At 37.7% G+C, this 23,834-nt stretch overlaps 2 protein-coding genes across 3 annotated transcripts; one reads left to right on the forward strand and one right to left on the reverse strand.

Annotated features, from left to right (window-relative positions):
* Nucleotides 1-542: 542 nt before the first annotated feature.
* plcd1b (phospholipase C, delta 1b) lies at nucleotides 543-12,070 on the reverse strand. Of its 2 annotated transcripts, none has more exons than XM_057333209.1 (15): nucleotides 11,843-12,070; nucleotides 9,309-9,467; nucleotides 6,831-7,059; nucleotides 6,610-6,739; nucleotides 6,211-6,439; nucleotides 5,901-6,102; nucleotides 5,660-5,804; nucleotides 5,417-5,569; nucleotides 3,867-4,001; nucleotides 3,617-3,776; nucleotides 3,212-3,328; nucleotides 1,760-1,938; nucleotides 1,500-1,632; nucleotides 1,259-1,408; nucleotides 543-1,167 (listed from the first exon to the last, which is right to left on the reverse strand). In XM_057333209.1, exons 1-15 carry the CDS (start codon nucleotides 11,871-11,873, stop codon nucleotides 1,076-1,078), a joined length of 2,244 nt encoding a protein of 747 aa, XP_057189192.1. In that variant the 5' UTR covers nucleotides 11,874-12,070; the 3' UTR covers nucleotides 543-1,075. The 2 variants fall into 2 exon arrangements, with proteins under 2 accessions (XP_057189192.1, XP_057189191.1); XM_057333208.1 differs by lacking the exon at nucleotides 11,843-12,070 and adding an exon at nucleotides 10,098-10,439.
* Nucleotides 12,071-15,911: 3,841 nt separating this feature from the next.
* afg3l2 (AFG3-like AAA ATPase 2) lies at nucleotides 15,912-22,387 on the forward strand. The gene is made up of 17 exons (XM_057333207.1): nucleotides 15,912-16,134; nucleotides 16,690-16,783; nucleotides 16,866-16,946; nucleotides 17,034-17,149; nucleotides 17,589-17,741; nucleotides 17,855-17,929; nucleotides 18,069-18,193; nucleotides 18,295-18,568; nucleotides 18,660-18,797; nucleotides 18,882-19,035; nucleotides 19,281-19,388; nucleotides 19,539-19,664; nucleotides 19,753-19,863; nucleotides 19,958-20,073; nucleotides 20,189-20,389; nucleotides 20,651-20,845; nucleotides 20,978-22,387. The coding sequence occupies exons 1-17, from the start codon at nucleotides 16,042-16,044 to the stop codon at nucleotides 21,218-21,220; spliced, it is 2,403 nt and encodes an 800-aa protein (XP_057189190.1). The 5' UTR covers nucleotides 15,912-16,041; the 3' UTR covers nucleotides 21,221-22,387.
* The last annotated feature ends 1,447 nt before the right edge of the window (nucleotides 22,388-23,834 follow it).

Genomic DNA, 23,834 nt, shown 5'->3' on the forward strand with positions numbered 1-23,834 from the left:
TATTGAAATTACAACAGAACTACAACTGTTCAGGTAGCAACCTAGTTTTTAAAAAGGAATTTGCAGAGCTTTGTTACCATAATAATTTTTGTTAAAACAGCACACTTTAAAAAATGCTAACACTCACATTTGTTCAACATGATATAAATTCAGTACTTGATTGAGCTTTGTTTACTTTAAACCAGGAATATTTATTTGAACTCTACTAAAGCAAAAACCACTTGAATTTCAGGAATCACATGAATTGCAAAGTTTAACCGGCTTCTGTTAACTAGAAATAATATTCCCTATTCTATTCTACTCCTTACGTTCTTCTATGTCATGTCATAGTTTCTCACCGGATGGCAACAAAAGAAAACTTATAAGGTTGATTTTAACATCAGACAGAACCATCCTGAAGTTTCAAATAATAGAGTTCAACAAGAAATGCATCCAACTGATCATGATATAACAGTGGCTGCTATCCCTTTGGTCAAGATACATTTATAAACGGATTTCTCTTGGTTGAAACAATTGCAGAATAACTCACAACACACTTTTGAATAACTTATGTTTATTATCTTTCACAAGGTAGTGTACAGTTGACAATAAGTTTCATTAGAATCACTGACTTTGCAAGTTGTTTATTAAATGTTCCAATAGATGCATGACACAGTACCTTATGAAATAAAAGCTACATAAAAGACAAAGAAAAAAATGTATACAGGTTTACGAACATATTGTGAGATCGGACAAAGCTGGAAAATTTGTTCCTCTGCTAAAAATGGATATCTAAAACACTAGACTGTCAAGATTGAATATGAATGTGCAGCATGCTAATTTGTAGTGCAAATAGCATACAGAAATGTATAATGTAAATTACAAGTAAAAAATGTGGTAGTTGAACTTGAGATCATCATATGCAGTTGCTGTACTGCACGTCTTAAAAAAAGCTTAAAAAAAGTAAAATCATTAATATTAAGAGCTGCCTTATTTGTTGTAGAGTCGACCAGTTAAAAAAGATATGCCTGCATTGTTAAATGTGGTGATGCGCAAGATCACATCTGATTCAGTCTGAGCTGTGCTAATGTGTGTGCTATTCAGAATGAACAACCATGATGTGAACAAAAAGCCCAGCCGAGGAAAGCAGGTCTCCATTCTTGTTGAGCAGTGGCACATGGTGGTATCCTGTGGTAAAACAAGTCATTAAGCCCCTTAAGAGCAGAGAAATTATGCACTTGACTATGTGATTCATACAGAAAGTGATTCGAACACTCACCATTTCTCAGACTGTTGAAGGGAAGTGTGTTCTGCCCAATAAACTCATTGCCTGATGTAGAATCATAGTCCTCGATCAAAAAGCGCACTAGTGCTAGATCCGGCACACACACTTCAAACTGGAAGTTTTCATTCCACATGGGGTTGAACCCTTGAAAGAAGAGAGAAGTCCGTTTAGCTGACATGCACAAGCCTGTGTTTCTCTGCATGCTGACTGTTAAGAAGTCTACAAAATATTATACCGTTATTCTCAATGTACTGTGTTTGTTTCATGGTCGTATCTGCTGGCACACCATAAATCTGCACTTGAACTAAAGGATCCACAACGGAGTGCTTCCTCTCATTTACTTTGGGTAACTGCTGGGCTGAGATCACCTGACAAACAGTAATGGCGTTTAACATGTTACATCAGTATATAAATACAAAAGCAAAATGTGTTTCACATTAAGGTTCATGTGTAAAACGCTTATAATCAGTCCAAAAGTGATGTAAGTCCACTTGCCATCACGTGAAGAATCTTTTGCTTTAACCACGGTCCTCTAGTGAGAGTGATGGGGTCAAACTCTGTGGCTCGGTCCCGCAGGTAAGAAGGTTTTAGAATATAGCCGCTCTGACCATTTTGAAGGAAAAGTCCCTGGTTCAGATCCATCTCTGTGCAGGGCGTCTGAAAGTTGAGGGCCACTGAAGAGTTAAGAAACAAGAGATTAGTGCTTTGAGTTCTCATACCTCTTGAATGTTAGCATTTTCCTAGTCATTCGTGATTATAAAATGTCTTTCAAAAAATAAATGTTACACTGCAAAAAATGACTCTTAGACATTTTACTGGAAAACAAGAAAAAAAGACTAAGAATTCTTGAATCAAGATGCATTTTCTTGATGAGCAAACTGACCTAAGAAAATAAGTCTTGTTTTTAGTCAAAAAATATGAAATTTCAGTGAATTTGTGCTTAAAACAAGCAAAAAAATCTGCCAATGGGGTAAGAAAAAGAATCTTGAATTGAGCGACTAAGAAAAAGGTAAACCTTAATTCAAGATTATTTTTCTTACCCCATTGGCTGATTTTTTTTTTGCTTGTTTTAAGAACAAATTCACTGAAATTTCATATTTTTTGACTAAAAACGAAGACTTATTTTCTTAGGGCATTTTGATCATCAAGAAATTGGATCTTGATTCAAGATTTTTTTGACATTTTTACTGGAAAATAAGAAAAAAAGACTAATAAGTAAGAAAGTCATTTTTTGCAGTGTAGATTTCACTGAAAAGAAGCAGTTCATAGCCAATTACATTTTAAATTGTGCATAGTTAGAAAAAAATATTTAAAAGCGTTGTAATTTATAGTCATAGAAGAATCATGTATATCATTATATTATAAAATATATATTTTAAAATCAATTAAATGTTATCCTCCTGAAACCCAGAAAAAGTTTGGATAATTGACATTTAGATTTTATTTACCAAATTTAAAGATGTTGGTTAAAAGAAACACTTTACAACAAAAAAAACATCCCCTGTAGTGGAAATCGGGTCTTGCTTCATTACAAAATGTAATGATATCATATACGTTTTTATGTATAAAAAATACAGGAATTAGTAAATCCTGATGTCCACTACAACACACATTAAATAAAGTAGGCTTGTGTAGCCATTTAGAAAAGAAGTCTGTGCGGTCTGTCGTCCCCAAAAAGCCCAAGATGTCCTCTTGACTAAACAGTAAGACTTAGATTGTGTCAATTGTGCTTGACTTGGAGATCTCAGACCCATTTCAACCACAGTGGACAAAAACGAATTGCACGGTGTCAGGAGGATATTATATTATCAGGTTTCCATGACTGTGTTGACCCTGTAAACATCATCCTGCACCATGACTAGCCTTGTTGAGTACATACTGAATGTACGCTAGTTTCATTCTTTAGTAGCAAGAGAATGGTGAATAAGCAATCGATATCAGATTTACCGATCTGACAGCCTGCATTCCACAGAGGCACAGGATTATAGTTTGAAGAGTCTGCCCTCAGTCCAGATGGATAAATTCTGCTGAGTTTGTCTGTATTGTGACTGATGTACTCATTTGCTGTGACAGAGAAAAATAAATGAATATTGTGTACTTGCATCCCAGTCTTTTTCCATTTACACTTATACTTGCTTTATTTGTTGTAGAATGCGTGTTTACATAAGAAAATGAACAGTCAAAATGCACAGCAAAACCAAGGTCATCTCAGATACTGACACTGCAAGTCACTTTGAAAACAAACAGCTATCAAACGCATAATTGTAAAGCCATATAATAAAGTCATAAATCAGTGCAGCTGAGCAGAGTCCATGTCTATATTGTGCGGTTAATCGAGTCATGACATCATACCAGAGTCCTCTGCCAGCTTTACAGCCTGTCCCTCTTTAAAGGAGGCCATCTCATTAAAGGACTGCTTGTCCCGAGAATCTTCAAACCCGTGGAAGTGAACGCTTTTGCAGTAGATGACAATATCCGACAGCTCCTTCGCTAACTTCAGTGACTTTGACGTCTGTTCGGGGAAAGTGTAGTCTGCAAATTATAACTTTCCACATTCATATGTGCACGTTAAGAGAGAGAGAGATCGCAGAAACCAGCTTACCTTAGACTTTTCTTGCTCCTCATCGTCCTCTTCCTCCGTTACACTTCCATCATCTGCTGCTTTAGCTTCATCTGAAAACGTGTCCTCAAGTTTGCCCAGTCTCTTCCCTTTGACTATAAACCGACCTTTTAGCTCCTAGAAGAAATAGGGACAGAATACAATCTGAATATTAAACAACATTATATCAAACATAACCCAGGCAGTAAACATAATTGAGTTAAAGGTGCTGCCTGTTATTTTGTGGAGGATCTATTGACAGAAATTCTATATAATATACATAACTATGAGAGGTGTATAAAGACCTTCCATAATGAAGCGTTACGTTTTTATTACCTTAGAATGAGCTATTTCTATCAACATACACCGCGGGTCCCCTTACATGGAATTCACCATGTTGTTTCTACTTTCTACAGAACGCGTTTTGTAAATACGTTATCTCCTTTGGCAAAGAAGTGAAAACGTGATGACATCATTGTCCTGTGTCAGCCACCGTAGTGCTTAGAAAGGGAGGGGCGAGCAGTGGAGTGAGCCGTTGCAATTCGCAAACCCGACCACTAGATGCCGCAAAATTTCATGCACTGGACCTTTAATGCTGAACTAATGTTTAGAAAAACCAATTTAACGTTAACTCACCATTAAAACAATTATATTTACTGGGAAGTCATGTGCGACTCCACTTCATCCGATCATTTAAATTCTTTAACAAAAGGCATTTGGAAACAATTTACACTAACTTGTCCATTTAACTTGCAAAGCAACAAAAAGTGAAGCGAGTGGCAGTCCCTAGGTATCACTTACAAAATAAAAATGTACATTCACCACACAATATATTCGCTGCATCCTGAATGTAGTATCACAAGCAGAAGAACAGCGAGTTGTTTCTTAAGCAGTAGTTTTAGGAAACCGCTTCCGCAAATGAAACCCTAGAGGAGACCAGTGGTTCTATTGTTGACTGTGACAGTGACCAAGGCCACACCTTGACTGCAGGGAATGGAAAACAAATGTTATGTAAGCTATGATAATGACCCATCCCCCTGCAGGCAAAGCAGCATACGAGTCACCATAGCAATTCAGTGAAGCTTTGAAAGCAGGTCACCGCCGAACAGTAAACATCATCACATAGCTCTGCTTTTGCTATTGCTTCATGTCATATTTGTGCTGTGTGAGAGCAGGGTATATGCTAAGAGTCAGTGTTGTGTTCACAAAAAAGGACATTTGTAATTAATATCGCTGAATGTCTGAAACATAGTTTGAGATACTGAGGTGATTTAAAAGAGACCAGCTGCGTGCATTCCTTACATTCGCACAAAACTTGAAAAGCAATCTCTTGTTGAGACATGCTAGAAATCATCACTGGCCAATCCACACCTACTGGTTTATTCAAAGGCTTGATCGTTTTAAAAGCTTTAAACAAATACTTGATTTGCAATTGGCATTGACAATACAGTGGCACATAAAACAACCATAAAGAGTGCAGCAAACAGTAACAGGATATTACTGAGCTAAGCAGATCAGTGGCCCTACAAAAAAATGTGTATCCTGTCGCTAACCTCAGGCGAAGGAAAACATGTGGGCATCTTATCGCCGAGGGGTTTGGTGACCAGAGCGCTACCCAGGATGGAGATCATGTGCTGAGCCATGATCTGCTGCTGCTCCACACTGCAGTGGTTCTCCAAAGACAGGATCACAGGATATTCAGACGTCTGTTCAAAAATAAAACGACTGTTAACAGTCAGGCACATGCGGAAAAGCTCTTCAAGTCCCACAACAAATATTAGCCTTGATCTTTATACCTTAAAGGCAAAGTCTTTAATAGCTCTGATCACATCCTTAAAGAGGATCTTCGAGGTGAGAGTGTGTCCATGATAAATGACAGGCTCGCCGTCAGATCCATCCCAGCAGTCCAGCTCGACACAGCGACAGCCTTTCACAAGCGCTCTGGAACAGGACATGGCAACTTTACATTAGTTGTTCACAGAGAGACTGAATTTGGGTTTATTATCACAATCAAACTACAGTAAAATGATATTGTACTTTATGTAAGCCTCAGTGCTGCTGGGTCCTTTGATCTGGTCCTCCGTCAGGTATGTGTTGTGAGAGGAAGAGATGAAATAATGGTTGAGAGGCTGGTTCATGTCTTGGTAAAGACTTTTATGGGTCGGGTTAAAGATCAGGCCCTCCGGGTGGTGCAGGTACATTAGGAAGCCATCCTTTGTCATTAACTGTTTGGCTTTGGCTGCAAAGTTAAACACAGAAAACTTACTCCCGAGACTTCTCTGAAATGAATGCGGTGCAGTTTTAGCTGAATAACGAACTGAAACTGAGGGTCAGATCCAACAGTTACCGTTTTCGTCAATCTCATATTTGTCAATCAGCTGAAGAGCATCGCTCGGAGACACGTCCTCCATCTGCTCTTTCAACAGGAAGTTCTGCAGGTCAGCGGCGCTCATGAGACCACCCGTCTTTGCATATTCTCCATAGATGACGTTGATCTCTTCCCTCCGAGTCAGGATTTTATAGAAATGCTCGATCTCCTTTCCGTCCAGGTATCCGCAATTGGATGCGTCACATTTCTAAAAGGAGAGAATTATATGTAACGTGCCGTTTTGCAGTTATCTACACTGTTAGGTTGGTTTTCACAGGGGCAGGGTTACAAATATCAAAAACATGTAGCTTATTGACTCATAATTCAACAATATTTTACACTAAACTAAATGTATTCTGCGTTATTAAAAATAAATACCTCAAAGAGCATCTTCGCATATTCATCATCCACCTCAATGTTCATGTGCTGCAGAAAGCTCTTCAGCTCTTTAGGACTCATCTTCTTGTCCAAGTTTTTATCTGCTTTACGCATGCAGCTGTAGATCCAGCTAGAGCGCTGATGTAAGGACAATATATGACCACCATCTAGTTAAGATTTTTTAATCATACCTAAAAGCTTTAGGGGTTTGAGAAGGATACTGCTCAGTCTTCTTTTGCGGGGTGAGATTGTTCGTGTTTGATACGACCTTCACCAAACCGCTGACCCACTTCTTGGCCTCCTCGTCAGAGCTGGCGATCAGGTCCAGGCTTTTCTGCCGTCCCTTAAACAGAATGGAGAACGCTCGACCCTCCACTGCATCCTCTGTGTACTTCTTCAAACCCTCAGTCTGTCGGCCTGTTCGTACCGCCTCAATTTCCTCAACAGAAACTAGTTCAAAATGATGGATAGTCTTATTATAGCTTTTGTAAAATGCTTAATTAGCATCTGTGTTTAAAATATACCCCTTTAAAGGGATAGTTCACCCAAAAAACTCGCCTTCAAGTTGTTCCAAAACTCTATAAAATTCTAGGTTCTGTATTTTGAAGAATATGGGAAACTTAAAACAGTATTGTTGACGACTATAGTAGTTTCTGTACTATGGAAGTCAATGGTGCCCCAAAACTGTTTGGTTACAAGCATTCTTTCAAATATCTATTTATCATATTCTGGGTGAACTGTTCCTTTATCATGACATATTTTCTGGAGAAGCAAAAGTTGGGTAAGGTAAATGCTATATATTTAAGATGCAGTTTCTGTAAGAAAATCCTCTTTTCTAGTTTTTAGACTTGCAGTTACACGTAGGCCTGCCTGTATCACATGTCTGGATGGCAATATGCATATGGAAAAATATGTATATTGGTCGTCATACATAATAATAAGAGCATAGTGAACTCGGTTTTCATGATGCCCCAGGTTGTTATTTTATACGGCATTGACTAGGGCTGTCACGATTATGAAATTTGATTGACGATTAATTGTCTAATAAATCATTGCGATTATGGTGATTAATTGTCTGTTTTAGGGCTTTGGCGATTATGACGATTAATTGTCTGTTTTTGAGCTTTGACTTTTAATTCTCATTCATTTTTGATTCAGCGATTGAAACGACCATATTGTTCTGAATACAAGACTATGTTTTTTTCTTGGAAATACATCGGAAAAAATTGGGTCATCATATATTAAGGTTTAGGCTTTTACCTGTCAATAATACAACCACCAAATACTTGTAAATGAAGTAAATTGATCAGGTGTGAATTGAAGCCACCATTAAAATACTATCAGTCATAGAAAAGCTTCTAGTCTGTTTTTTTCTCACTTGCAAGACTACAGTAAAATTTTACTTGTGTGTTAATGAAATTTTGGTAGACTGGTTTTCACACTGAGATTTGCTTAAATAATATTAAATTGTACTGCAGGTAATTTGTATATGTTTTATTTATTTTTTTAAGTGATTGTGTTGTGGTGGTACATTTTTACAAGTATTACCATGCTTTAGTAACAATATATACACTAAAATATGCAATATGCAGATGCACTACAGCTCCCCCTAGTGTCTTCTATAGAGATGTGCGATAATTGCGATGATCCGAAATCATCGCGATGAGGTCAAACAATCGCGATGAGACGATTATTTAATAATCGTGACAGCCCTAGCATTGACCACAACATGCCAATATATCTCTGGGTCTCTCAGTATGTAAGTGGTGTCAGTTTCAACGATGCCTTTTGATAAGCAAACTCATTTGAAAATCAAGGTCAAATCTCAAGATTTTTCTCATTTAAAACGAAAAGGCATTGAGAAATGCATTAAGCAAGCTGTGATAATGTACCCTGGAACACAGGAAAATACAAATAGCAATATAAAGCAAACACACCGACTATGACTTCCCTCTCTAAATAAACAAATATAATGATCACTGTAACCTGTACTGTAACCTGAACTAAAATACCAGCATTATAAATCATGTAACAATTATGCAAAGCTAGGGCTGCACGATCATGGGTAAAATGATCATCAACATTTTTATCACAGTTAATAAACACGATTATTTTGACAGTTCAGAACTTTTGTTTTTAATTTCACTTAATTTCGCATGTTTATTAGGCCTATATACTTTACAGCCAATGAATATGTTATAATCTGCTGCCATTGAACGTCTTCAACACCGCAATCAATCATCTAAACACACCACCACAAAAATATACATTTTGTGACCTTCGGAATGAAACCATGCTACTCCTTTTTGGATTTCTTGGTCTTTCGTTTATAAATCATTGGTCAGCCTTCATAATAGAAATGCAGTGAAAAAATGTGTATTTGCTGTGAAGTGGCAGTTTAAAAGTTACAAGCTTTTGCGGTGATTTTCCAACCTTTTTTTAATGTTTTGTGCTTGCATTTAAAACATGAATATCACAACGATTATGCTCAGTTAATTGTGGGAAGCATAAATCGTTATCACGATTAAAATAGGATTAATATGCAAAATAACACTAAACGATGGAAGATAACATCACACACTCACTAAAATACATCACAAAATACAATACGGGTCAATGCAGGACAGGTGGGCAGACACTCCACACATGCAAAGAAAGGGCTGGCTTTACCACACCCCTGTCAACATCCTTCTACTCACAGGTCTGTTTGGACTTAAAGGTTTTTTTGGATTCGTGCCACACTGTCTTGCAGTCTTCCTGCAGCTTGTAGTAGCGATTCTTTTTCCATGAGTTTGAGCGCACTTTCAAAAGATCCCCTCCATTCAGCAAGAACTGCAGGTCTGTATCACCCTCCAAACCTAATGGGAGGAAGAAAAACCAAGACCGCTCATCTTTTCAAAGCTGTAATTATTTCCTTTTCGACGCCTGATTTGTGGATCATGACATCCTTTTTGCATGAAAGCAAAACAAACAAAAGAATTGTATAGTCACGGTATGGCTCAAATAAGGAAGGAAACCACCCTTTCATGAGTCAACACGCTGAGAAATAGAACGTGGCTTAAAACGTATGCAAATAAAACAGACCGCCGTAATTGCTTGAAAACAGGACACTTGACACAGACCAAGTCGAGCTATTAGGTCAAATAGCCTGAGCAAAGATCCATTGTTTTAGGCGTGGTGTGTATTTAGCGGCAATATACACACAAGCATGAATCAACAGGTGTGACTTGCTCCTGTTCTTTTTAAGACAATAGCTGTAAACTAGTAACCTGACTACCTAGAAAGCATTTTGAGACCCATGTCCAAAATGCGTTGTAGGCGGATTTGAGATACAGTAACCATATGTATTTTTTACTAAAGCGGCTCAATCTCTCAACATTTGGCCAATGAACCAACATGTATAAAATATTACAACTGTAAATTAAAGTTAGAAAGCATAGCTAAAACGTACACAAGAGATGCGACAATACCGAGATATATACTCTTACCTAGCCGCCTCATGTTGTCGCTCGCGCTCGCCTTGCCGTGCGCGCTGTGTAATAACTCTTGAGACTTGCTCCGTACATTTTGTTTTCGTACGCACTGCATGGTGTGAATTTTCCGCGCAGAAATGAAATCAGCTTGTGGAAAAGGCAGCCGAAATCATAACCCGATGACTGTGTACCTCGCACACTCGCTTATCTAGGGATTAGGGGCGTGCACTATTCAAAGTTCATTCCTAGAGTAATGGTCATTGTAGTGAGCGATACAGTGCGCCTGTCTGATCCGATGACTCGCTGCTAAATTTGCTGATAAAACTAAAACAACACGTTAAGACTGGTAACTTAACACAGTTAAATGTATACGACTAATTATGAAAGCACAAAACAGCACCAATACGCAAACGTCTAGGGTAGGGAAATACCTGTTGGGATTTGCTATTATTTGTGCCGACGAGCAATGGCGCCATCTAGTGGATAACTGATTGAATGATCGGCTCTACTTTCTACACCTTGCATAGTGAGGTAATGGTTGAAGAGCGTATCTGCACTGAAGATATTCAGGCCGTTATAATTTCAAGGTTAGAATAACTCTGCTATAAGGGAAAAAGTAATGGATGTCTCCTTTAAAAAGACAGTTTATCCAAAAACAAACAATAATTCTGTCATTATTTATTAATTCTCTTCTGTGGAACACAAAAGAAGATTTTGAGAAATGTTTCAGTGGTTTTGTGTCCACACAATGAAAGTCAATTGGGGCCAGTGTTGTTTGGTTACAAACACTTTTCAAAATATCTTCTTTTGTGTTCCGCTGAAGAAAGAAAGTCATACAGGTTTGGTATATTCGTGCCACAAATACAGCTGGCGTCAAGATCCACCTGGATAACACAGATAATATCTATACACAACAAGCATGTTCTTGAATGCCATTGTGCTTTTTAAGAACTCAAATGTGACTCAAGTTATATAACACATCACCACCAGGGTTTTGTCTTTATTATTTGATTATGAACTTCTGTAACCCTTAAACAATGAAGCTGAACATTTATTTGAAGTGCGTAAACCCACAATCTGTCAGACTTTCAGGTAGAGGAACTGAAGTAATGAAAGGGATATGTTATGCGAGACAGTCGACGGAATGTTGCTTCAGGCTATTGAAACCTCTCCCTCATCCTCAATAGAAAATGCAGTTGACTATATAGCTGCAAAATTGGAGCACTGTAGTAAGATGAACAAACACACCCAACAAATGACAATACAACTGCTAAGGGTGTGGCATGACTATAATGCCCGTTCTATTTACACTACACTAGCAGTAGCCATTCATCTGTTTTTTTCTTTTACAAATAAAAAGCTGATCAAAAAAATCTGTGCTTTGCAATAGTTTTAAAGTATTCTAAAAGGTACTGATCTAAATTGAACTCAATCTAAATAAAAAATAATTGTGAAGTGTATAATAATAAAAAGTAAAATTAAATTTAACAATCTAAAACGTTTACACGAAATGCAACATCGATAAACACAACTTTGCATGCATCATGTTTCAAAGTATCGTGTTTAACAAGCAGCGGTTAACATCAAGTTGCGCGTGGCTGGAACTCAAGAGCGCGTGCAGGTTTACAGGTCTGGACATTCACGCTTCTCAAACTCAACTTTCAGACGTTAGTCGATTGACTTCTGATGCGCACAAACACCGATAAATCACTTTCATTTAATTTCAACTCATTAAGTTTCATTTTTCGTTCAGAATTTACCTTGTTTATCAGCAATACCGTTGGAATCCATTTCTCGTAAAAACAGCAGACTGTTTTATCCTCGTTGTACACAATGTATCCAATGTTCTGAACGTCAGCAGAAAAATAACATTTAACTTCGCACAGTTAACCCGTTCAAGAGAGGAACAAACTAACAAAACGGATATAAATCGAAAATCCTTTCGTCACAGGTACGGATTACCTGCCGCAGGGTGCTATCGTCCCAGTATAAAGTATCTCATGATGAGCCACTCCCCTATGTAGTTAGTGCCTCACCAACCACCCATTAGTTCAGCATCTCAAGTGCTGCGTGCAGTGCCTCAAGCTGCCTGTAGGGGGCCGGGACAAATCCAGCACAGACTGACAGTCCAAAGATTTATTGTTCAAAATATTTTTGATAATAAAAACTAATCGAATCGGTTATAAGAACTTATACACAACAAGCAGATCTGTGAAGGTCTGTTTTTGAGGCATAACAATTTATCTAGTTGCATAGCTGTGGTGTAACTCAAATGTTTTAGTTCAGAAGAAGTCCGTCTCACTCAACATTCTTGTTTAATATCATGTTTCAGTTAGAACTATGTTGCATTGCAGAAGTAAAGTGGATTTTGAAAGTTGTATGTTGACCGTACAGGGGAATGAAAAATAAAATCCTTCCACTTTGGACTGCATTTCCTCTTACTTATCATTTAAAGGGACACAATGTAGAAAAGACAGCAAATAGTAATCCTCTTCTCTTTTGAAATTCCTGAGTGAAAGTTGCTTTTTAATGTCAGGTAATATTTAGTGTGCATGTTTTTTTTAAGTCAGTATATTTGTCACTTCATAACTTATTATTACCGAAGTGGGTCAATCAGCTCATTCACAGGTAAGCAAGAATTGCCTTTGTGGAAGCACTCCCCTAATTTCCTTTACTACTCTAGAGTCTACTCCCTAATTTTTTAAACTACTCTTGAGTCTTGAGTTGAGCAGTATTATTTTTTACCTTTACATTTATGCACTGACAGATGTTTTATCCAAAGCAGCTTGCATTTGAGAACCCAGCGCTGCAAAAAGAAAGCACAGTGCATCCTCAGGGATAAACACAATGTGACAACAAAAAGGAAGATATTTGGAAGAATGTCAGTAACCAAACAGATTTCATCCCCTATTTACTGAGTCAATGGGGGCTGAGATCTGTTTGGTTACTAATATTCTTTCTATTTAGCAGAACAAAGACATTTATACAGGTTTGGAACAATCTGAGGGTGAGTAAATGATGACAGGATTTTCATTTTTGGGTGAACTATCACTTTAACTGACTTACAGTGCATTCAGCTATGTGTGTTCCATGGGGACACATGACATTTGTGCTAATAATGCAATGCACAATCCAACAAATACACAGGTAAAAAACTGTAAATCCCTTTGGACCCTGCATACAGTCCTATGAGACATTTGACACGTATTTGTCTTGATGTTTTGGGTTCTCTTCCTAAAAGTGTTGATTATCAGTTCACATTATTAATTCTTCTTTGGTTTTCATGTAAAGCGGCTATGAGTAAGAGGTTGATAAAATACTATCTTCTTTTGGGGGAATTCCTTTGGCAGACTGATAGTGATCAAGGAACACTTTAATGTCGCAATGAAATGCCTTTAATGTAGCACACAGATTTGTTTTTGCCAGAATTAACTTGAATAAATCCTACTGATATTCTATTACTCAGCTAATGTCACAAAATCGTGCCCTGTATTGTGAATTGTTTGTCACTTTCGAGGAAAGTCCCCTTCAATGAACTATAATTCTTACAACAGTGTAATGTTTGTTAGTGTTGAACATACAGAATTCACTTGTGGGACTGGAAGAGTAGAAAATGACTTTTTATTCTCCCTTTATCACTTCTCAGTGTCACCCCTCAATGATCAGAAAGTAGCTTTGTCCCTTTGTTAAAAGTACCTGTTGCCATGTATTCGCTATTGGTACAATCCAAGACATGCAAACATCTACATCCTACAGGCAGAGCAAAGATCTTAGCTTTCAAAGATAAAATACCTGCCCAGACTAATACATGATCGAGAAATGTCTGTAGAAAAACATGCAGAACTCTTTAGGCTTTATGGAAGCAAATGTCTTGTCATCTTTTCCACTCTGTGTATCAGTTTGGTATTTACTTGGCCCCAATACAACAACAAAAAATCATGTAGTAGCTGTTTGCAGTTGTGCCAATCAGCAGTCCCATTCATGGCTGGCTTATCCTGAGAGCAGTGTCAGCTCTGGGATGAGTGCATTTTAACATTAGGCCAATCTGCAGTCTCAGGAAGAGACAACATTTCCCAAATCCATCTCTGTGCTGAAGGGGCCCTGGATACGTATGCAGACGATCTGTTTTTGTCCGCCTCTGCTACAATAGTATTTCTGGTCTAAATCATATTTTAGAGAGAAATGTTAAAGCAAATGTTATTTGAATGATGGATACCCCTACATTGAATTATGATCAGAAGAATATATTTCATATGATCATTTTGCAGACTTCCATATGTAGGTAAAGGAAACAATAATGGTTTGATTAATATGTTTTATTGTGGATTTATAAGTGGATTTAAACAAAAAAAATCTATAATTCTAGAATGTTTACATTTTTACTTTTGTTACTTTGAAAAAACAACATAATATGGCCATTCAAAAACAATATTTAGCTGTAATTGCAATGGCATTGTGTCCAATAAGTTTCTGTTTGTGAATAGTTGAAAGTCTCAATGCATGTTAGTGATTGTGGGAAACAGAGAGACATTTATGGTTATGTGGGAAGAGGGCATGCATGGTATGCTCACAAAATATTCATTCTGCAAAGATTCTTTGTATCATCAACCACTTTCAAAGCCTCTGCTATTCCACTATAACTAAAGTCCACTTAATGTCGATGTGTTAACAAGTCTACAGAAACACTTTTGCTTACATTTCAATGTGCCTGGCCTGCTGCAAGTGAGAGAGGGATCTAAAGGTAAAAGTTCTACATAATGTGATAATGGTTGTTAAAGTTTTGAGTTACTACACAGTGTTAAGATCATATGAATTATAGTAGGACATATATGATTTATTATATGGGGTCTTTGGCTCTTTGAGGATTTGGTCCCTTTAACGGGACAACCTAACATTTCAACAAGAATGTGAACATTCCAGTTGGGCAGGATGCAATGCCAAGTCAAAGAATAGAGAAACGTGTTGCTTCATGCAACGGCACACATTTCTGTTTGTGTTTAGCTCCGTCCTTTGCTATGACCCTGCTGTGACCCTTCTGAATAAATACTGGGGCCATTTAAGTCTGACCACACAGTCTTGACAAATCATAAATTAATTAGAAATAAAAAGGTTAACTCTATTAAAAAAACCTAATATTCCTTTTGAGAAATGCTGCAAATAATACACACAATTATTTATAGATTATGTACAGTTATAATAACTATAAGCAAAAAAATGTTTCTATCAAACTAAAGTCTGTGGTTCCATTTGATTTGATGCCCTAAGAAAGGTGTATTGCGCCCCCTAATGATGAACATAAGTATGTGTTTACACTAAACACCCCACTAACATTTATTGTAATGTATATCTTTTGATCTCTTTTTTCCAACACATATCTGCCTATTGGACTATTTAATAACATAATTATTCAACTTAATAATTTACACTATAATTATTAATTTCCCAATTTGGACACGCAAATAAACCATATCATGTGTCTTATGGTGTGACAGCAAATAATTAGAAAACAAACGGTTAATAATATATAATTATTATGAATATTTATATTTATAAAATAAACAGCATAAAAGAGATTTATCTACATTGTTCGTTTTTTTCTACATGTTTGCTGTCACACCATAGGACACATACATTTATTTGTCTACTAACTGTGTAATGCTATTTGGCAGCATGCACATTTCCCCAATTTTCTGTAAACCGATGTTTTCTAAAGATGCAGCAGTTTCTTTTCTAAATAGCAAGAAAACGAAGGAAAATAAATATTTTACCTTAATATACAGTACGCACGCTGCACCACAACGGGTTAACCAGTGTGCGCGTCATCAGCAGCGTGCACCGGAAGTACATTGTCTAGAATGGCAAGCGTTACATTCCAAGTTCATGTTGTGAAAACTTTTCCTCCGATGTTGTGTTGTTTATATTGTTTGTATTGATTCGCATCACAAGCGCACGTGCCACAATGGCACACCGATATCTGCATATGTCGCGAGGCTGCAGGAATCTTCTCCACGCTCTGCTGTCAAATGTCAGATCAACAAACCGTGTGCAATCGGTAAATGAGCAACTTGACTTTATTTCTCTGAATGTGATCTTATCGTAAACACACATATTATAACGTATGGCATCCATTTGTTTGTCTCTGGTGTACAGTTAAAGGCTGTAACGCGGAGATGTAACGTTAATTAATAAACAAGAGTCGGCCTGAGTGACATTGCATTGAGTAACGCGGTTAGATGCTGTTATGTCACTGTTCTTCAGACTTGCTATATTGTCTGTTCCCAACAAAGACATCTTCCAGAACATTATCCTTCCATAAATAAAGAGTATTGCTTGTCTAATGCTTTTACTGTTCTGTGTAGTCTGTGTTGCCTATATGCGTTACTGTAAATTACTGATATCGAATTGCAGTATATATTAGGCTACTATATGTGTTTAAAACGGAACCTCTAATTCCTTATAAACTATAGTCGAGCAATTGTTATAGATTAAGGCTATTTTTCACAATTCATACTATTCATAGTTTCAAAGCAGCTTTTCAGAAAAACTAATGTTAAACTAATGTTTAATTTGTTTCCTGTGGATCAGCTGAATATGTTTATCTTTGTAGGTTACAGGTGTTGGAGAATTTGCCCTAGACAGAAGATATTTACTCTCTGAGGTCTTGGGCACATACAGAAGATTAAGTTCTAAACCCCCCAAAGGTGAATTACAAAATCCTCAGATTATCAACGGTACTGTCATTCATTGAGTCTCATCCTTGTTGCGTTTCTGATTGTATTCAAGGGTTTGAAAAATACTTTCCAAGTAGTAAGAATGGTGGTCCAAAAAACGGTGAGGCCAAGCCATCCAACGGAGAAGTCAAAGGTAATCTTTCTCATAACCTGTAAGTGGATTAATCACTATGCAGAGCTGTGTTTTATGTACAATGCCTGTATGTCTGTTTTAACTCAGAGGCCAAACCAAGCAATGCTCAGAAGGCCACTGGTGGAGGAGGAAGTGGAGCAGGAGGAGGAGGGAAAAGAGGCGGAAGGAAGGATGAATCCACATGGTTCAGCCGTCTTCAAAAGGTTAAACTCATTGGCCCGGTTTCACAGACAAGGCTTAAGGCTAGTCCCAGACTAAAATGAATGTGTGTCCTGTCTTAACTGAATATAACTTGCCCAGAAATATCTTAAAATATATCAGTGCCATTATTTTGTCTCAAGATGCACACCAGTAATGTATTCTTCTAAGGCATTTTTATAAAAGCGACATAAATATCTTAATTCAACTACGGCATAGTCCTGGCTTAAGCTAAACCGTGTCTGTGAAACTGGGCCTTATAGTAGTAGTATATAGATTATTATAATTCATTATACAGGTTGGTTACACAACAAGTATAACTTCATATTTCAATAATATCTACTTCCTTTACATATATTGTAGTAAAAGTGGGGTTTAAAAAAATCCAACATATACGTTTGTGAATCATTTGCAAAGTTCCTAAAGACCTTCATTTTCATGCAGGGTGATGTCCCATGGGATGATAAAGAGTTTCGTATGTATTTCTTGTTTGGCACGGCCTTCTGGACAGCTGTCACGTATTATTTTTTCTTTCGGGATGGTGGAAGAGAGGTTACCTGGAAAGATTTTGTAAACGGTTACCTTGCTAAAGGAGTGGTATGTATTTACTTTTAATATTACATCAATTGTGTCGACTTACGTGATGTTTATTTGTAGCTACAGTGTGAATAAACTTTGACCCGCGATATCATACATCATATCTTTTGCAGGTTGACAGGTTGGAGGTCATAAACAAGCGATTTGTAAAAGTCATCTTTACCCCTGGTAAAACTCCAGTTGATGGGGTGAGTTTTTGTGTTATCTATTGTACAATCATGTTTATTATTATTTTTGTGTAGTCTTTAATAATAAAGGCATTGTCAGCAATGATCATATAATCAAACACATTACCCAGTTTCTTTCTTTCAACTTTCTGTCAAACAGCAATATGTGTGGTTCAACATTGGCAGCGTGGACACATTCGAGAGGAACTTGGAGACTGCTCAGTTAGAGCTGGGTATCGAAGGAGAGAATAGACTTCCAGTGGTCTATTCCACAGAAAGTGATGGGTGAGATAAGAAGTTAAATGTGTATCATGGTTTGATCTCTGGAAAAAAAGGACTTTGAACCAGATGTTCAATTTCAAATCTTATTCTTCTGTCGTTCTTAGGTCCTTCCTCCTTAGCATGTTGCCCACTGTACTGATCATTGGGTTCCTGCTCTTCATGTTGAGGAGAGGGCCAGCAGGTGCGGGCCGGCCCGGGAGAGGAATGGGTGGTCTCTTCAGCGTCAGTGAGACCACTGCCAAAGTGCTTAGGGATGAGATCGACGTCAAGTTTAAGGATGTGGCAGGCTGTGAGGAGGCAAAGTTGGAGATCATGGAGTTTGTCAACTTTCTTAAGAACCCAAAGCAATACCAGGATTTGGGTGCCAAGATTCCAAAGGTATTGCATGACTTTTCCACATTGCATAAAGTTGCATTGTTAAGAGAACAGCAGTAATGAATGTTAATTCAATCAACATCTTGCTTCTTAGGGAGCCATCTTGACAGGACCCCCAGGCACAGGAAAGACTTTACTAGCCAAAGCCACGGCAGGCGAGGCCAACGTCCCCTTCATCACGGTCAATGGTTCAGAATTCTTAGAGATGTTTGTGGGAGTTGGGCCTGCCAGAGTAAGTATATTAGTTTGAAAGCTTTTGATATGATTTTGTTTAATGTACCTTGCTCATAGTATTTAATGCATTTTCTTTTTACAGGTTCGGGATCTCTTTGTCTTAGCCCGGAAGAATGCCCCATGCATTCTCTTCATAGATGAGATTGATGCTGTAGGACGAAAGAGAGGTAGAGGCAACTTTGGTGGGCAGAGTGAACAAGAGAACACACTCAACCAGTTACTAGTGGAGATGGATGGTATGTATCCGACAAACAGCGGTTTCCATGAATATATATGGGTGATAAGTTACCCAAAAATATACAAATAAAATATATTTTTGCTGTACTTCGTAGAAGACGGAGATTAAATGATGAGAAAATAAAAATTTGGGGGTTAACTATTGCTTAATGATACCTTGGTTTTATAACAATAAACACAGCAAAACTGAAGTGGTGCATTATGTTGAAATGCTCCTTATAGTCTAATTTTACTTGTCTTGTAGGATTTAACACTGCTAGCAATGTTGTGGTGCTAGCAGGCACCAACAGACCAGACATTCTAGATCCAGCTCTGATGAGGCCAGGACGCTTTGATAGGCAGATATACATTGGTAAATGTTCTTTTAGATGTTTTTATTCCTTATATACTGTAGATACACATGTTCTCCTATCTATTATACTGTTGAAACTTGGAGAGAATCTATACACAACCAGAAAGTTTTTAGTGACGTACATGTTTATGTAATGTATAATATTTACAGGGCCACCAGATATCAAAGGCAGAGCCTCTATATTTAAAGTACACTTGAGGCCACTAAAGCTGGAAGCAGAGTTGGACAAAGAAGCGCTGGCAAGAAAAATGGCCGCCCTAACACCTGGTTTCTCAGGCAAGCAAAGACTTGTTTGAATAAATTACAGTTTGTGTTGTGTTCTGAGTTAGTGATGTGAACTAAACTTCACTGCTTGGTTTGACAGGTGCGGACATTGCTAACGTGTGCAACGAGGCAGCGCTAATCGCAGCCCGCCATCTTTCCGATGCCATTAACCAAAAACACTTTGAGCAGGCCATCGAGCGAGTAATCGGAGGTAGGTGACAGAAGTTTACTTTAGTTTTTAAATGATACATTCACAACATGTGCATTGTGCTTAGTAAAAGTCGAAACGATCTCTGTATGTGTAGGTCTTGAGAAGAAAACACAGGTGCTCCAACCTGAAGAGAAGAAAACAGTGGCTTACCATGAGGCTGGTCATGCTGTAGCTGGCTGGTTCCTTGAGCACGCTGACCCCCTCCTTAAAGTAAAAAAAACATCTTATGCATCTTTATTTTAATACACAGACTTTTTCTTGTAACCTTCCTGCGGCTTCTCAGCCTCACTATTAACTTGACCATTAATTGGTTGGTTTATTTCAGGTGTCCATTATTCCACGAGGGAAGGGATTGGGCTATGCACAGTATTTGCCTAAAGAGCAGTACCTGTACACCAAAGAGCAGCTGTTGGACAGGATGTGCATGATGCTGGGTGGGCGTGTCTCAGAAGAGCTCTTTTTTGGCCGCATTACCACGGGGGCACAGGACGACCTGAAGAAGGTTACACAGAGTGCATATGCACAGGTAGATCACGTTATATCTTAATGAATATATAATTTTATACGTTTTATTTATGGTTTTCAAGTATAAGGGCATCTTACACAATCTGTCCATTTTAACTAAGTGACAGATACATTTAAGCTAAAATGCACTAACTTTTTTAATACAGCATTTTATGTCCTTTTAACACTTTACTATTTATTTGGCTAACCTATATACCGTATGCACAATTATTTTGTTATGACCCTGTGTTGTGACTCACTGACACACACATTTTGTCTACAGATCGTGCAGTTTGGCATGAACGAAAAAGTGGGACAGGTGTCATTTGACCTGCCACGTCAAGGAGAGATGGTTCTGGAGAAGCCCTACAGCGAGGCCACGGCTCGCCTCATCGATACTGAGGTCAGGAACCTCATCGGCATGGCCTATGAGCACACGACACAGTTGCTCACTGAGAAGAAACCAGAGGTGGAGAAGGTACAGCACAGCAGGAGATTGAGTTCAAGAACATTTGACATGCTTTTTGCATTGATTTGTTTTTCTCATCACTCTTGTCGCATGTCTCAAGAAAACAAGTTTGTCTAGTAACTTCTCTCTCTTCACCACAAGGTGGCACTGCGTCTACTGGAGAAAGAGGTGCTGGATAAGAACGACATGGTGGAGCTGCTGGGCCGAAGGCCTTTTGCTGAAAAGTCAACTTATGAAGATTTTGTTGAGGGAACTGGGAGCATGGACGAAGATACTTCGCTCCCAGAAGGCCTGAAAGACTGGAACAGGGAGCGGAGCAGTGAGAAGGAGGAGTCTACGGAGGAACAGGTGGCTCGGCAGATCACTGGTGGCATGCCCTTCTAAGGACCCTCTTTTCATTACGGCCTGAAAGGTCATGGCACTTATTTATGAGATGGGAAGTGCTTTTCGTGATGCCCCTGTCAGGCGGACACTGACTCAAGTAAGCCTGTTCTGCAGAGGAGCTCTGATTGGAGGGCTCCCTCCCAATGGTAAGCATTGGACTTATATTGTAAACAGTAGGGTGTTTATGAAATGTAAACAGTTTAAACGCATTCTTTATTTGCTGAAGCTGATTGTATTACAGTGTAAAAATCCAGTTTTTGAATTGCATAGAACATCTTTAAAAGGTGAGATGATTTAATGTGACGCAGAAGTTCTTTGCCAAAAATCATTTAAAATCAAGGCGAAAGCGCTGTAAATGTACAAAGAAGCAATGTTTTTGTAGTTATTTCAAAATCATTGGCTAGGAGAACATAAATATACATAAATATAGACAATTTATTATTAAATTATCTTTGAGTTTCACCTGCTATCTCTTCCTCTATGACGTGCTGGCTGTGTTTTTACTTTCTGTAAATTACATTTCAGTTTAAAACTGAACTGCACTAACTGCCACACATTTTGACCTTTTGGAAGAGGTTTGTTTGCAGTGCTGTTTGCTTACTGGTTGTCTGAAAGACTGCATTGAACTTGATGAATGTTGTAGACAGCACATAAGTCATCCATGTTAAATAACGTACCGTCTTTTCTCACATTTGCACCACCATGAGCATCAGCCCTGCGTTTCGATGTTACTTCATGCAGCCTGTTTTGAAACAAAATATTCAGTGTTTTAAAATCAGAGCGGTCATTTTTGACATGTTTTCCTCTATCGTTCTTTGCTCTTGCAGCTGCTTAGTTGCTGCTAAGTTGCTGCTATGTGCATATTACGCAAATCGCATTTCTATTGAATGAAGTCATACAGAAATCCGTTCAATAGTTCATTATGTTGATGATGAGCTAAAGAAGGTAGATTCAGTATTTATTTGACAGTACAGATACGATACTTTTATTGTGACATTTCTGGAAAGCTTTGGGAATACATTCAGAACACGTCAACATAATATGTATTGTCCTTATGTGACTTCATCAAGCTTTGCTTGATATTACAGTACATGTAAATGTGTATTTTGTTCTGTGAAAAAGGCTTTAACATGTGCTGAATAAATGCACAGATTGTAAACTTTAAAATGGATTCTCTTTAGTTCTTAATACATATAGTATAGTATGAACGGTTGTATTGTTTAAGAAATAAACTGAGATATGTTGGAGAGAAATACATAAAATTTAGGATTAACTCAAGGAGAAATGAAAGTCTTGAATTTAAAGTGAATTTAAAGTCTCGTTATATTTGTGACCCCGGATCTGGTCTTAAGTAGCAGGGGAACATTTTTAGTAAAAGTCAAAAATACATTGTGTGGGTCAAAATTATAGATTTTTTTTATGCCAAAAATCATTAAGATATTAAGTAAAGATCATGTTCCATGAAGATATTTTGTAAATTTCCTACCTTAAATATATAAAAACTTTATTTTTGTGAGTGGATGGTCTGCCACAGTGCCCCTGATTAACAACTTCAAAGGCAATTTTCTCAATATTTGGATTGTTTTGCGCTCTCAGATTCCTGAGTTTTAAACGGTTGTATCACAGCCAGATATTGTCCTATTCTAACAACTCATATATCTATAGAAAGTTTATTTATTCAGCTTTCAGATTATGTAAAAATCTCAATTTCAAAAAATTGACCCATAAGACTGGTTTTGTTGTCCAGGGTCACATTTAGAAAACCAAAATAAAAATTGAAATCAAGAAGTTCTATGTGGTGACATGTCAGTAACTTCAAATAGTCATATTTAGTCACAAGACACTTAAAGGAACAGTTCACCCAAAAATGAAAATTCTGTCATGATTTACTCACCCTCAAGTTGTTCCAGACCTGTGTAGATTTTGTTGTTCTGCTTAACACAAAGAAAGATATTTGGATGATTGTTCGTAACCAAACAAGTCTGGGGCACTATAGACTTCCATTGTAGGGAAAAGCTAAGATAGTAGTTATTGGTGCTCCAGTTTAGTTTCCCACATTCTTTAAAATATCTTCTTTTGTGTTCAACAGAACAAAGATTTTTATACCGTTTGGAAACATCTTGAGGGTGAGTCAGTATATGATTACAGAATTTTCATTTTTGGGTGTACTGTCCCTTTAAGAGAACCAATTATATTTAAAGTTATTGACGTGTCACCATAATGTATTTCAATTTTGCAAAATAAGCTGAAAATATTTGTTGTTGTTTGGACTACTTTTTAATGGGTGATTGTCCTTTTTAGAACATTTCGGAATATGTCATGTCATGAGAACAAGTAAATTTAAGAGAATCTTCATTTTTCAGTCAACTATTCCTTTACCCAGAGCCATTATTCCATTCTCGTTTGCTGTAAGCAATTATGAGTAATATTTTCCCCTCAAGAACTGTTGCAGCACCCCCGTGGGAGTCTGGTAACATCTAAAAAAAAGAAAGCACAGACCAAAAAATGTATTCACACGAGCGTTCGTGATGTCTCTTCGTGATGAGAGTTCAAAAATACACCACAGCCCACTTCAATGGCGTAATGTTTGCTGGAGCGCTCCGTTTAAACAGCA

This window comes from Triplophysa rosa, linkage group LG5, assembly GCF_024868665.1.
Source record: "Triplophysa rosa linkage group LG5, Trosa_1v2, whole genome shotgun sequence".
Taxonomy (NCBI): domain Eukaryota; kingdom Metazoa; phylum Chordata; class Actinopteri; order Cypriniformes; family Nemacheilidae; genus Triplophysa; species Triplophysa rosa.